This window comes from Macrosteles quadrilineatus, unplaced genomic scaffold (genome assembly GCF_028750875.1).
Source record: "Macrosteles quadrilineatus isolate MER2022 unplaced genomic scaffold, UCM_ALF_1.0 Scaffold_17__1_contigs__length_3442018, whole genome shotgun sequence".
Taxonomy (NCBI): Eukaryota; Metazoa; Arthropoda; class Insecta; order Hemiptera; family Cicadellidae; genus Macrosteles; species Macrosteles quadrilineatus.
The window spans coordinates 1,327,727-1,343,579 of NW_026542610.1; the positions used below are offsets into that span (position 1 = coordinate 1,327,727).

The 15,853-nt window shown below is 36.6% G+C and overlaps 1 protein-coding gene across 1 annotated transcript in view; it reads right to left on the minus strand.

The window, feature by feature from the left end:
* The window catches only part of LOC129005229 (ras-related protein Rab-23-like), a 69,397-nt gene extending 56,943 nt beyond the window's left edge, over nt 1–12,454 (minus strand). The window contains exons 1-2 of the mRNA XM_054434065.1: nt 12,025–12,454; nt 10,877–10,956 (exon numbers count right to left, since the gene is read on the minus strand). Of these exons, the coding sequence (XP_054290040.1) occupies nt 10,877–10,909 (33 nt within the window). The 5' untranslated portion in view covers nt 10,910–10,956; nt 12,025–12,454. The remainder of the gene's footprint in view (nt 1–10,876; nt 10,957–12,024) is intronic.
* Nucleotides 12,455–15,853: the final 3,399 nt, after the last annotated feature.

A 15,853-nucleotide genomic window follows, 5' to 3' on the forward strand; every position in this document is an offset into this window, starting at 1 on the left:
AAGGAAACCTCAAAAAACGGAGAGAGTACAAGTCATAACAGAGCGGTCGGAAACATGCCTTCAGCTGATCCATAGATTAATCCGAGAGTTTCAGTTTTCTGTGTCGGCATAGTTCGTAAAAATTTGTACTACTTTAGTTAAAGATAGATTTTATGGTTTTATGTTTCTATTAATGAGTTATTTCTATTAATGTTTCCATTATTATGTATTTTTTTAATTGAATAAGTTTTGTACGTTTTCGTAACTATACTGCTGGAATAAAGATTCATTGCTCTCTAAATAATTAATTAAGAACACTCAAAAGGCTTACAACCGATCTTAACACAATTATTAAAGCAATTCCAATTCATCTATTGTCACAAAAATACGAATATGTTTAACAATTATCAATATACAAGTTAACTACTCGTCGACAATTGATGTATGCTACATCTACGACAGTTCCATAACACGCTTTCTATACTAACAACTCCTTATATTCGGGCTGAAATATGCGGTTTTTACATAAAATAAAAATGGAAAATCCACCCCCCCCCCTCCATCATCTGTAGGGTAAGGTGAACGGAAGGTTAGCGTGTCTCAACCCTATTACACGTCAAGCAGTCCTCTAGCGATCAACTGATAGCCCTCGTCTTCAACCCTTCAATTATCTATGTTTTACATACAAACAGCCGAAATCCTTGTGCATTTTTAACACCCCTAGACCTGATTTACACCACAGCACAAGCAATGAAAGGATGTAACTGTGTTTTGAAGATTGACAGCGTGTATTAACACTGTTTGTTTTATGAATGAATGTCAGTTTATGGTTAACTAAAGTTGTTAGGCATACATGTTTACTAATTAGTTACTTACACATAAATCTCACGATGTGTTGTTTGAAACTTAATGGGATAACTATGGTTTAAAAACGTGATTCAGTTTCAAAATTCTCTTTTCAACATAACCTCGTAATCACGGAATTGTTGTGAAAAGCTGAATAGCTCAGCTGGTTAAAACATATTGCCCGTCTAATCCTCAAGAGATCGCTGTTCAATTATGAGGATATTCAGTAGCTTTTTATTGTTCGAAACTGGATCCACCGTCCTTGATCATTAGCCTTTTAATTTTATAGCCATACAAACAAAGCTGGTCTTGGTAAGAAAAAAATAAGTGACTTCGCTCTCTAACCCCGTCTAACACCCACCATTCATTTATGTTTTGGTAAAATTATGCCCATTAGTAGTCCCTAATTGGCAATAACAATAAAAATGAAAATCTATGGAGCTCACGATAAAAATCTAAGTAAGACTAATGTGGCATTCAATTAAAAAGATTGGAATCCATTCGTCAAAACAATTTTAAAATCATTTTATTGCAGGATTCTTAGTGGACACGGACCAGGACGAGCAGGATCGCAAGAACGTCAAGGTGACCGGTTTCTGTTCTGTAGGCGTGGAGTGGGTCCTGGGTCCTCAGTGAAACGTGTAATTTGCCTGATGTCATCAGGCAGCTTAGCGATATTTTGGATACCAGTACAGCTAGCTCTAGCCGCCTCATCTACTGGCATATCTGAAGTGCGTTGTGGTTCCTGGCCGTTAACGAGCAGCGACTATTGTCGATTTTCTCTCGTTAAACACGTCAATGTAGGAGTATGTTATCTATAGCTTTATAACAAATCCTGGTAAATAGCTTGCTCTGTGATTTCACACGTTGTGGAACCATCGTTGATTTCGTATTCTTAGTACTTTGACTTTCACTTCTTCTTTTTTTTAGTACTTTGATTTCGTAGTTGACTTTGGATTTTGGATACCGAATACGCCATTCCATACTATTACAGACCAGATGTAATAGTGCGTGATTTAAAAAGTATAGTGAATATGTAGGGCTGTAGAGTTATCTTGTAAGTCAGGGGGTTTATTCACGTGAATGAAATCGCGAATTGATTTCAACCATGTTATAGTGGTGATATAATGATTCCTAAACTTTAAACTTTAGCTCCATCTATCTAAAAGCTAAATACTGATAGGCCTACTGTAGTTCCCAGGGAAAGGCAACTATCAAAGTAGCTGTTCCGTCAGACGTGATTAAAAAAGTAGTTTAACGTTATCGTTGGTATTTTCAGTTCAACGCAACTAAAATACAATGTTTCGGAAATCCTACACGCCTTGAGATCAAAACTAAGAGCAGATGATCGGCAAATATAATGTCTCCTTTAGTGACTCCCCAACGCTTATTGCCGTGTGCTCGCTTAGGTAGAGCAATGGCACTATAGATCATTGACATATGCATACGTCACTTCATCGCTGCGGGCAGCAGATTATGCATAAATATGCAATAGTTCCCAGATCGACGCCTACTACATTATCCTTCCATCCACCTTCTGTCAATCCATTCTCTGCAGTCTTTACCTAGCAATGTGTTTGCAAGGTATATGCTCTAAGTATTTATCTGGACAGAGTTTAATATAATAACCATAATATGAACAAAGATCAATTAATACATTTTGCTTATTCACATACTACAATACCGGTATGAAAATTAATAAATTATAAGTATGTATATTACAAAGATTCAGAAGTTGAAAGATGAAATCTATATATTTCGTAGGCGTTTATATTGCCGTTGCTCTAACATTAATTCCTAGCTACATCTTCCCACAGACAACATACTACTAGTAGGTAGTATGTTGTCTGTGGTCTTACCGATCTTCCAAGCGCATACTGATTGAAGGAGTCTTATACACTAAAATGTCATAAAGGTATTGTGTTAAAGAAATTGGTAGAGTTAACTAGAGTAGTAAAAAGTAACTCTGCTGTATCTGCAAGTTGTGTATAGTTTTCAAGATTAACTAGCTCTGGATACTCGTTCTTGTAACATGGGAGAACACGGAAAGCCTATAGTAATTTAACATGGGAGAACACGGAAAGCCTATAGTAATTTAACACTACCGGCGCTGTAGAAAAATTGGAGAAATTGAACACTACTATCATTACTCATAGAATCATATTTTAACGACTGATATAAAACAAAATATACTAATCGTGTTATTTCTATCACATACCTTTCATACCAAAAAGGATTTTAAGTAAGGGGATTAAGTTTGAGCTAAAAACTATCTTAGAATTAAATAGTAGAAAGTAGTTGTTTGTCACATCTCTGGGGCTATAACGTGTGTGGCAACACAAGGCCAGTGTACGTGTAGAGTGTGATAGAATGAGGCAACATTCCCTCGCGTAGTAGACACTGACCAATCCATCCACACTCACAGCTCTGATTGTCAACTTTTGTTTGTCCATTACATGCACTCTAATCAATGTCTCGGTACGGTAGTGAATTGTTTATTCATTGATTTCCATAAGAACAATAACTAGAAAAAAATATTGATGAACCTTTCTACATACCGGTAGCTTCTATGCAAAATGCAACCAAACCACTGGTTTGAATGAAATGATACTGTAGAGATGAAGAAATAGAATAATGCTTCACACATTTTGCAAGATACACATTTTGTAATTTTATTTTGTATAGTACTCTTTCAAATGCGGTAAGATTTTCAATCTCGCTCAGGTAGTACTGCAATGGTGGAGTTTCTTGGGGAACTTTCAGTGTTGTATTGTGATAAATAAATCGGAAACATTGTTAGTTTTCACATAAAAATGCGCATACCGGTACTAACAATAAGTTCAACGATATAAGTTAGGCTTTAAGAAACTTCCAGAGCTGTTTATATAGGTAGTACTGATAAAAACAACTCTGTAGCATTTTATATACGATTTAAAATAAAAATGTACATATTAACACACAAGTTAAATACGTGCTGCTACACCCGGCGCTTGATAACGAGAAGAGGACGTGGAAGAGGAAAAGAATAATGCTGTTCCTAAATTTGCTGTACAAAATAGTTACACATCTATTATTCATGTTAGAATATCAACTTAACTTTACCACCCAGTGAAGATGATAACTTCATGTTTTAAACATACGTATGCTCTTCTTTTTACAAAACAAAATTATAAAACCCAAAAGTGAAATTTTACACAAATCATTGGGGGATCAGATCTTTGAAATTCCGAGTTGGGAGTTTGGAGAGGATAATTTGATTGATGACTATTTGCAATGATCACAACCTAAACAACTGCATTGATCTACTATTAACCTACGCTTTGTTTATATTTTTTACAAAATGTATGTAGGATTACAACATAACCTAACCTAACTGAACCAAACTTGCTGATATGAAAAAAATAAATGAAGGTTTACTAATCGAATCGTAGTAATTTTCAATCGATAGGGTAGCCCAGTTAAGATATTGTAACCGGTCTCCGTTACATCCTGCCCACTACACCCCCTTTCAGTAATACCCCTCCCCTGAATCATTCTTACGCTCTAGGGAGTCAAACGGCACTTGTCAGACGGTTTTGACAGTTCAATCCCCACGGCAAAGAATAGAACAGCACTCGTTTAGTTACCCATGATTGATTGAAGTCCGGTTATTGAAGAGGTTAAACCAAATCTGGAGGTTACCGATACCACCATAATGGATTTAAATAGTTGAAAAATGAGCTTTTAAACAGTATCTTGAACTGATTCAAACAATCAACTTCTCAAATGAAATCCTTTATTTCTTAAAGCTGGGTTTTCCTAGACGCGGAAGCGGAGCACGGACTCCTCTTGTCTTAGGTACCCAATTTAATGTTACTGTTTTCCTAGAAGTGGAGCGGAATGCCATGTTAATTGCTTTTCCGCTCTCCGCCCTCCTCTCCCTCGTCAAGGAAAACCCAGCTTTAGAGTATTTTAGGACCAAGAAATATAAAATAACTAAAATAAAGATGGAGTTTAAAATTTATTGCAGATAAGTCCTAAAACAATTATAATTTTTGTTCATACGTGATTTAGCAGTGTGCTTCAGGTATATCCAATCTTAATAATCAATAGCTCAAATGAAAGCTGGTATTTCACTAAAGGTTCTTAGACCAAAACATAGGATAGTGTAGTTAGAACTGGTGAAATACATCTTTAATTTAAGTGAGAATTCGGAAAAAATCAAATTTAAGATTTTTGGTAGAGTAGTACAGTAGATAAACTAATACCAAAGCTTGATGGCAAATCTGTGTGTGAATTGAATACTTTTAATATAATAGGCTACCAAAATTGAAATTGATTGAAAATCGGTCGGGTTCGGGTAGAAGAGCCAGACAGACTCGGTAACTATACTTAAAAATGTGCCTTTGCTAAAACAAATAAAATAAACATGGGTTGAATCCTTACTTCAGTTAACGTTACTCAATACAAGGGAAGGGTGTCTATGCCAACATTATCTTGGTAGTGCAGTACAGTTAGCTAGGAGACGTACAAAGAGTTTAGTTCACGCCTGTTACATGGTATTTGAGACAGAACGGTCTACATTACTACAACCTGCTCTCATGGCACAAGGATACTAAATAAACATTAAAACTGAGCATCATCATATCAACTTGGTTAACATGATCGGGTCCAAATCAAAACGTTGTTGGCAACAGGATGACATCCAAGGATCCAAGTATCATTACAGAGAGGATAATAAGATGTCAAAGCAAAAGTACATCATGGGTAGAATAGAATATTATTTTATTGTCCCAATAATTATACATTTACATCGTTCCAGCACAGCTGGAAAAACAATAGACATCATCAATAAGACTAAATTGTTAGATACAGTATCTAATATCAATAAAACAAGGCACAACAAAGGAGCTTACGAATAGATCTTTTTTAAAGAGGTCTGTTTCTTTTAACCTCCCGCTGTTCTCTCCCCATAAGCTCAGTGTTTCAACACGACCAAATAAAATTCTGATCACTGAGTCGAGAAAATTTCATTTTATCCCACTGTAGTATGAAGTATAATGAAAACCCTGTTTATACTGCATGCACTTCCCTGCTCTAGCTCTTCTAGAGTGCTGCTTGATGTACCTATCATTTTTAAATATATTTTTAAACCTTGCTTTAATACTGTGCTAGGGTTGATTTTTATCCTAAAAGCTTTAGGCCTATAAACAATAAAAACAGGTGTCAGAACCATAGGTACATCCCAATCCATCTTACAATCAGTTTTTATCCCGCAAATGGTCTAAAATTACCACTTATGGAAACCCTGCAGGCATTTTTGAAATCGTTTCCCCGTTTAACCAACTACTCCTAAAAAAGATGAAAAAAAACAATACGTTGCAACACAAATAAACATCCCGATTACCTATAACCTACACTTTACCTTCCTAATCTAACCTTAGATCAAAATACTTAATGGAGCCACGAATACTCATAAACCCCGACCTACCTTCCCCACATGCCTAAATTAGATCAGTGTTCAATCTGCGTTATATTAATATGTGTAATAACTTACTGCACCGTCGATGTAGTTCAACATATAACTTTTGAGTATTATCAGATTAAATAGCGATTTCAATGCGGTTCGATATATCGCTTATTAAATCCTTATTTCCTATCAGCTGGCAACACAAATAGGTGCCCAAGAGTAAGTAGTCACCGGTCCATATCACTCTGCTACTCGTTCCTCAGCAAGCAATTTGACTTGAGATATAGTTCCGTATATTTTTGTAATTTGCAGTGGTTTCCGCGCCTTAAAAAAATGCTTTTAAGGTATTTTTTTGTTTAATAAGATCGTAGAAATGGTTTTTCAATTGTCAATTATTTAAGATGGGGACGCCACTATAGAAGAAAAGTCCAGAAAGTTCAAAATACCGTAGTTTTTGTCATGAATATAGTATAATTTTGTTAGTGCCAAACATGTCTTTATAGTGTGCGATTTTAATATCTGTTTACACAAACGAGTTTGTTTTTCACAATAAGACATAATTGGTAAGTATTTATTTCGTAGGCCAATTATAAAAGCTTACATTGCAGAAAGTTGAGCCTAACTAGAAATCAAAGGTTTTGCATTCTGGAGTAACACCTTCCAGAAGTTATGAGTTGGCATTATCGGAATCAACGGCTTTAACCCAGTAGAGCACAAAACAAAGCCTAGCTGCATTTTTCTGCAATGTATCCAAGCCATCAGAGGGACCTAAAAAGTCAGTAATTACTGCCATGTTGTACTCCTACCACAAAAATCTGCTATACTAATCAAATTGGTTGTACGAAGATAAGTTACTATAGGTTAAAAAAGAAAGATAGATATCCGATTGTTAAGATTTTTTAAACTTTCAGCTCAGAAGGTGATGTTACTTAAGGATAGACACTGCGATCCTCTTATGTTCCTACTTGAAGAGGTTTAAATTTGACAATTTTTAAGTTAGTAAGAATAGCTCAGATACTCACCTTGTCAAAGAATTAATTATTCATTTTACATGTTAGGTAATGTGATGGGTCTCAAGCAAAGGTATACTGTGGATAATATGACAAAGTTTGATCAAAGTTTCACCATGTGACAAAATCTAATATGACACACACTGAGGAAAAGTATATTTCGGGTATGATGACAAACAAGCAAAATTTAAGAGCAGGTAATATGATGGTGTGCAAGCAAAATTTAAGAGCAGGTAATATGATGGTGTGCAAGCAAAAGTACATTAGAGGTATTATTATGGTGTGCAAGCAAAGGTACATTAGTGGTATTATTATGTAAGAAAAATTTTACGGGTAGCATTATGACATGCAAGATAGGGTATGCTACGTTCAATATGTAATCCATGCAAAAATAAAGAGTGGGTAATATAATGGTGTACAAGCAAAAGTACACTACGGGAAATATTGTGTCATGCAAGCAAGAGCACACTACATTCAATATGTCATTCAAGCAAAAATAAAGAGATGGTAATATGATGTTGTGCAAGCAAAAGTACACTGCGGGTAACATAATGTCATGCAAGCAAGGGTACACTATGTTTAATATTATGACATCCAAGCAAAAGTAAAGAGTGGGTAAAATAATGGAGTGCAAGCAAATGTACACGTTTGGTAATATGATAACATTAATGCAATAGTATATTTCTGGTATAAGGTTGAGGTGAAAAAATATTATAAAGTATAAAAAGTACATAGGCCTAATTGTTAACATGATGGATAAATTAACATTAGGCTAGAAAATCATTTTGCAAAAATTAACCATATTTTGTGTCATTGAAAGTGACTATTCAAGAAAATCTTCCATTTTTAAACATCTATAGACCAGAATAAAGTATTTATACAAGTAGCCTACAACATGATGCATGGTAGAGATGCCGCACTCCACTAACTACTCAGATTTGTCAAGAAATCTCTACAACAGGCAACTGAAGACTCAACGGTGCTAACAGTGTCAGTGCTGATGGAAAATGAAGAACGTCAACAGAATGATAGGGAACCAGAAACATCCTCCAGCACAGTGTCCAAGTCCACCTGTAAATAATGTGCATTCTACTAATGTCCTGTAAAAGGTCCTTTATATTATGGGTACACGTCAATCAGTTCCTACTCATAATGGTATATAGGCTTACCTCTAACAAACAGGATGATAGTTTTAAATTTTCTATTTTTTATATACATAGATTTATAGTTTTCAGAACACTGGCAAGAGAACAAATCAAAATTAGGTTTTTGATTTTAATATTACATTTTTTGTAGCTTCTATGAAGGTGTCTAAATCTACATTCTATGAGGCGTTAATTAGTAAATTAAGGTCTCTATTGAGCTCCTGACGCAGCCAAGCGAGCTAGTTAAAATCAGACCAACATTGTGTTTTTTTTTTTTTTTTTTAGCGAATTTCCTTATATATAGAGAAGTAGCTAGTGGTGTCCCCAGAGGCCAAAAACCCTATTGGTTCAAGTATTGTTATATATGTGGGCCCTATGTGTCTGTGAACGGGATTAAGTAATTTTTTACCTGATTTTGATGAAATTTGACTTTAAGTTGTAAGGTGGGATAAACTCGGATGCGTTCCCCAACCATCATGATCAGACCATATGAACGGGGTATGGGGTAAAAATTGGTTTTTTCCATTTTTGACCCTCGAAACAGAAAATTTTGTTATTTCCTTCCAAACTATTTTGAAGATCTTAAAAAACAAATAATTTGGTATATTGAAGTGTTTTTGTATGGTTATTGGTTACGGAGAAAATTTAAAAAAATGTTAACTTAAAATTGCCATGTTATCATTGGATACTGAAGTAGACATCCCATCCACAAGGACCAGCTGCTGCTAATTTTTACTAAAAAAGAATGTGGTTGTCTGAGCTGGTCACAGAGTGTGCTAGTGTCTTAAAAATTTTATTTTCTACCTTATTTTTTAGTTGTTGACATAATTTATGGGTCGTAACAGTAGCTATAGCTCACAATAAGTCGTTCAATCGGCTTGACTTGGTACTTAATAATCTTGATTAGTGCAATCTGTTGGTGGTTCACAACAACTATGACGAATTTGATTAAAACACTGGCAACAACATTAACATGGGGATGGAATGTCTAGTTGTATCAATAGTCAAAGATGTTGTTCTTATCTATCTTATCTACCTATAGAGAATAATTAGGCATAAACTACACAATAAAAGAATTCGTAGCAACAAACATACCGGTAGGCCTACTCATAACATAAAACATAGTAAAACCCAGAAAAATTGAAGAAAACTGACAACTCCCCGATTAAGCGATCGTGGTGAAGGCACCAGAAGCAAGTACCTAAGTAATCTGTTGTAGTTTGCTTATTTATGGATATACTTTGATCAAAATTGGCAGTTATTTATTTTATACTGAACTATTAATATTCAACTAGAAAACACAACTTATTGTCCTCTCTGTAGGAACAAACCCAGCTGGCCTACTAATTAATAAACCTAGAAGGTTAAATACAGTGGATTTAAGTAAAAATATGATCAGGCAAATGGAAATTTGCTTAGTATGCAGGTTTGCTGCGGCATTTACCGTACTTTATCTACTACCATTCAAATATTTTCACCCCGTCCCCCATAGAACAATTAGTCTTGTCATAGGATTCAAAAATGTAGTGAAAGAAAATATATAACTCAAACGCCAACGATAATTTGCGTCTATAAGTTAGGCCTAATTAGATTTATTTTTGTCTCAGTCTTGTCTACCACTACCAATTTAAGTTAAGGGTGCGCTCTACCTCAGCTTGGATTTCTCAATACGAAGTTGTCAAACGCCGATGTCCCTATATACCATTGCATTGAACAGCGCCATGAAGAGCGCTTGTAAGCCTTTCGAGTCTGCGTGATTACATAGTTATCCTTCAACTTTTTAGTAAACTAACTGCAGGTTCTTGTTTTTAAGAATCTATTTCACTTTTCCTGTTTTTTTATTTTTTCTCTGCAAACTATTTTTTGTATGCGTTAAAACTTATGATAAAAAAACGCGTACCGGTAGCCATTTTTACCAAACTTTGAGCCCAACATTTTTAAAATTATCAAAATTTTGAAAATTGGCAAAACTACAATAATATTTAACGAAAAATATGACACCAAGATCTTTTAAATCGGTTCACAATTGGGGCTATAATCAGTAAGAACTAAACCCTTTGCATTCGCGCGCCCCAGACGGGTAGAGCGCACCCTTAATTATAAAGGGTGGATATAAATGTGCGTTTAAGGGGTGGAGAAAGTTTGGAGACAGTGAAAATAACGAGTTCGTCTCTTCTTTGAAAATGTAGCTTAATGCTCAAACAACCTTTTGAGGCATTTGACTGTGTTGACAACAGTTATTCTCATCTCAAAAAGTTAGGCTACAACAATATTACATAGGATAGGCCCAGATCAGTTTGCTATTCCCCTGACAAAATTCCTGCACGGGCCCAAGTACCTTCGTAGAAAACAGCTAACTTAGAGGGAGGAATCTAAGTCTAGATGGCAATACAGCATAACAGTAGGCTACGTATGTAGAAATAAATCATGCATGTGCTTAGGTTTACCTTGATGGCAATTTCCAGGTCTTCCTCTCTCATCTTGATACTGTAAGTTAAACACCACTGACGATGGGCATGTTTTGTTTCTGCAAAGAATAAGACAAATAAAGAATAACACAGTTCATTGATTACCGTAACTTTTTTTAATGTATGGCCTACATTTAAAGCTCATCTTGTCATTGAACCCTTGTAGTCATTGACACCCCATTCAAGTTTTATTGGACTTGATCAATAAACAAGAAAATTTTCGGAACTCACAAAAAAAATCAATGTCAACTGTGAAAATGTAGGCCTAGGTCTATATATATTCACTCTATAAATGTAGAAAATCTCAATAGTGAAAAACTTTGTGTTAACAAATTAAAACCATCACAAGTTTACCTCATGGTCTTTGAGGATGGTTTTCATCGCAATTTTTTGGTCTAGAAATTCATTGGACGAAAACCGTATTTATCTTATTACATTAGTTTTCCTTTTGCGGTAGGTACCGTAGTCGTTAAGTAAGTCAGCTTTTTATACGTGTTTGAGGACTATATAGTTTTAGCTAGATATCTCTATGCGGATATGCTAGGGTTAAGCTGTAACCACGGGTTGCTTAGCAAAGTATGCTACCTAAACTTTGTCCTCTTGCGATAACACCACAATGATTGTGCTTCCAGATAGGCTACATAGAAAGGCAAGATACCAATCTAAGTGGGCCTCTATACAGTAGGTAACTTACAAGTATGTTGGGGCAGTAGCTTCACAACACAACTCACTCATATGTAGGCCAGGCCTACACATACAATTACAAGTCACAACTATGGAGACTGTGGCTAGTCAGGCGATCGGCTCGATGGTTTCCCACACTCATTCCAACATGTGAGGGGGACGGCTTGAGTGGTGGTGCTACCGGACCGACCACCCGACCTGACATATCCATGACAGACTGTTGAATATGTTCGACAAGACGTTGGATCCCGACAGGCTCGACCAACATGTTGGATAGTGTGTGGGAGGCCTAAGTTAGTGTCTATACAGTTCCTAAGGCCCTGTCACAGAGCTGGTTTTCTAGCCGCTAGTAACTATGTATGGTTTTTTTATATATATGGTATGTTTTAAATATATGCACTAAATGGAGGTAGAATATAAAATATAAATGTGTAGACACTCACCAAAAAGTTCCTGAAAGTGCAATTATCCACTATTCTTTCCACACAGGGCCAATACACTAAGAAAACATAGCGTAGACAACCACTAATTTTGACACTAACACTGTGAGCACAACAAACTAACCAATTTTAGGTAGGTAGCCTAGGTAGGCATTACACGTATTTTTGATTTTACACCAAACCAACGAACACACTTAACACAAAAGTAGTTTAGAATGACCGTGTACAGAAACAAAATTACACTTTCAACACTACTTCAACTTCAACAACAAACCGAAACCGCTAAATCGGATGACCCACCAATGAACGAACGAAAGTTGCAACGCAACGCGCGCTGACAACGACAAGTGACAACAAACAACCAACAAACGAATAATGTCGCTTTGCTGCTGTTCAGCTGTTCTCCCAGCAGGAACAGTCAACAATGCCAACAACCAACATTCTGTAAAATCATATGAGAAGGGACGAAAGGAAAGGAGGGAGAAGTGAAATCAAGACTGTGCAGTTCCAAATGAGTCTAGAAGATCGCAGCACTAATCAAGATAAAACCATGGCCTTTTGAATATACAGATAAACCTTGTCCCCAGTAAACAATCAGTACTGTATTGCAACTTAAATTATATTATTTTCTAGGATAGGATTTTATAGGACAGAGGAAATTGCAGTATCTTCCGCAAATGTGGCAATTTCTCTATACACTCATTTTCTGGGAGGCGTGATGTGTAAATACACAAAAAAGTCCGAGGCCCGAGGACATTTCCTTGAGGAATCCACAGCCACGGCCTGGTAGAATTGGCAACGTCGCAAGTGGTGTTGTCTAGCACCAGACGTCCCATAAGATAACATGGCAGACATGTGACATCAGCTCATTTAAAGCTACACACACACACACAACCAGACCAGACCGTCTGGCTGCAACCAGACCGTCTTGGACGGCTCTACACACTCCCAGACCAGACATTCCAACATTCGTAATCAAGACAAAGACACCGTGGTCGATATCTCCAACAAATGGATGAAGACTGTCGCGACGGTCGGCCGTCTTAAGCCCCCCACACACTACCAGACCAGACCGTCTGGTCTGGCGTCTGGCACTTGTCTTATCGTGTGTGGGGCTGTCTGCAGACCGATTTTCTCGGACCAGACTGTCTGCGTGTCTGATGGTTGAACCCTCAGACCACAGACGGTCTGAGGTTCCCCCACCACTATTTTTGTCTGGTCTGTGAGTGTGTTGCGCTGTCTGTCAGACGGCCGACCATCGTGACAGTCTTCATCCATTTGTTGGAGTTCTCACCACGGTCTCTCAATTACGAATGTTAGACCGTCTGGTCTGGGAGTGTGTAGAGCCGTCCAAGACGGTCTGGTTGCAGCCAGACGGTCTGGTCTGGAGGTCTGGTCTGGTAGTGTGTGGGGGGCTTTACAGACAGCAACGCACACTCACAGACCAGACAAAAATAGTGGTGGGGGAACCTCAGACCATCTGTGGTCTGAGGGTTCAGCCATCAGACACGCAGACAGTCTAGTCCGGGGTCTGCAGATAGCCCCACACACGAAAAGACAAGTGCCAGACGCCAGACCAGATGACGCCAGATGACCAGATGTAATGGGGGGCTTTGATTCACACTTTATAGATTCAAATTTAAATTTATGAAGATAAATTTATCAAAATATTGGAAATAAAGCATACAGAATTGAAAACAGAAACAATATTAATTAAAAATCTATATCTGTACATTTTTAAGCGGAGTCAATATTGTTATAGTCCAGTAGCTAATCTTTCTTAAAAACACAAATACCATTAGCTGCTTCCAAACAAAACAGATGTTACAACACCAACACCACTTTGCGACGTTACCACTTCGAAGGCCACGGCCTGCAGTTAAATGTGGCCGTGGGAATCCCACATTCAATTTAATGTTGGTCAGTAGGTACATTGATATTTAATTTGGAAAGTCCTGTTTTGAAGGTAAGATTTTAAAATGAGAAAAATTGAATGGGATGAAAATTGTTAGTATGTTTACTTTAATAAGCCAACGTACCACGCCTTAAACGCTTTTCTAACATCCAAGAAAAGCCAGCTGAGCATGTTTTTCATACATTAACGTAGGCCTATCACATCAAAAACTCTGTGAACCTCATCTGTTCTATATATGATTGTGTTTCCGTCTGAATCCAAACTGATGCACAGGATTACATCGTGATTGCCAATCAGCGCTTGTATTCTTTTCAGAATACGTGTTTCAAATACCGCCTTGGACATTACAGGTAAAAAAACTTCGGTCGGTACTTGGTATGAGCTTACCTGGTCAAGTGATGGCTTCCCATGTTTCGGGATGACTATCAAAAAATCAATTGTGCTCTCTTGAAATTAGATGGTACATGCTCCAGTCTTAAAATTGTATCGAATAACAGCCAATAATATTCCATTCGTGACAACTCTTTGAGTATATTGCCAGTAGGTTGTAACCAGGAGGGCAAATAGGGCAAAGAGCCTCGTCAGAATGAAGATCGCTAATAATGATTGATTTCATTTCCGATGGTTTGAACGTCTTCAATGGGATGTCAAGTTGTAGTTGAGCGTCCAACCAAAATATTCAAGTATCTCTGCCTAGTTGTTTCCTCCATTTGGGTTGAATACATCCTCAAAGTATTGAGCAAAGTCTGCCTTCTCTGTACATTTTGCCCCATCTCCCATCAGATTTTAAAATATGCGAAATTCGAATCATTGGGAGCTCATTCGCTTCGTTGCTCTCTAGAGGGATAATAATCCGTAGATTTCAGGTTAGCTCCGTCCAAAAGGAGTTTTGTTTGGTTTAGTGTTCAAACCGTTTCAAAAGTACCAAATCAAACTATTTATAATAAACAAAACAGTAACCTGCACTCTTGTTTTAGCGAATTTCCCTATAGGGAAGTAGCTATTACCGTAGGTCTCATGGTAAGACCTAAGCCCGGGACCGATTTACTTTTTCATTTTGATGTCCCCAGAGGCCAAAAACACCATTCGTTCAAATTTTTATATCTATATATATATATATATATATGTGTGTCCATCCGCACGATAACTTGAGTAATTTTTGTCCGATTTTGATAAAATTTGGTTTGAAGGTGTAAGGCGGGATAAACTTGAATGAGTTCGCGAACCAGCATGATCGGACTATGGGAACGGGGGTTTATGGGGGGTTTTATGGGGTAAAAATAGGTTTTTCCCATTTTTGACCCTAAAACACGAAATTTCACAATTTCTTTTCAAACCATTTTGTAGAGCTTAAGAAAACAAATAATTTAGTATATTGAAGCGTTATTATGCGCCTAATTGTTACGGAGAAAATTCAAAAAAAATTGTAATTTTGAAATTCCCATGTTATTCTTATGGAGAATAAGTCAACTGTTGTAGTTTGCTTGTTTATAAACATATTTTGATCGAATTTGGAAAATACTTTTATTTCTTACTAAACTATTATCATTTTATAAAAAAAATCTTTTTTACCCTCCCTGTTGCAGCAAACCTAAGTACTCGTTAAACTAATTCTATTTAAATAGGAAATAAATGTGCTATTTTTATGGAGGTATTTTAGTGTAAATCCAATCAGGTTAGTGGAAATTCGCTTAGTCTGCAGGTTTGCTGCGGCGGGGGTATTATAACCAAAAAGTCAATTGCAACAAGTCGTGAAAATTTAAAAAGAGAAAATCATGCATACAATACTAGCGCTTAAACGCAACAAGCAAGAAACATGAGCTTTTAACAGGATTAAATATTGTAGGTGCAATTAGATGAGAGGTATAATATATTTATTTATTTAATAAATCATTATTGAATTTTTTATATTCAAAG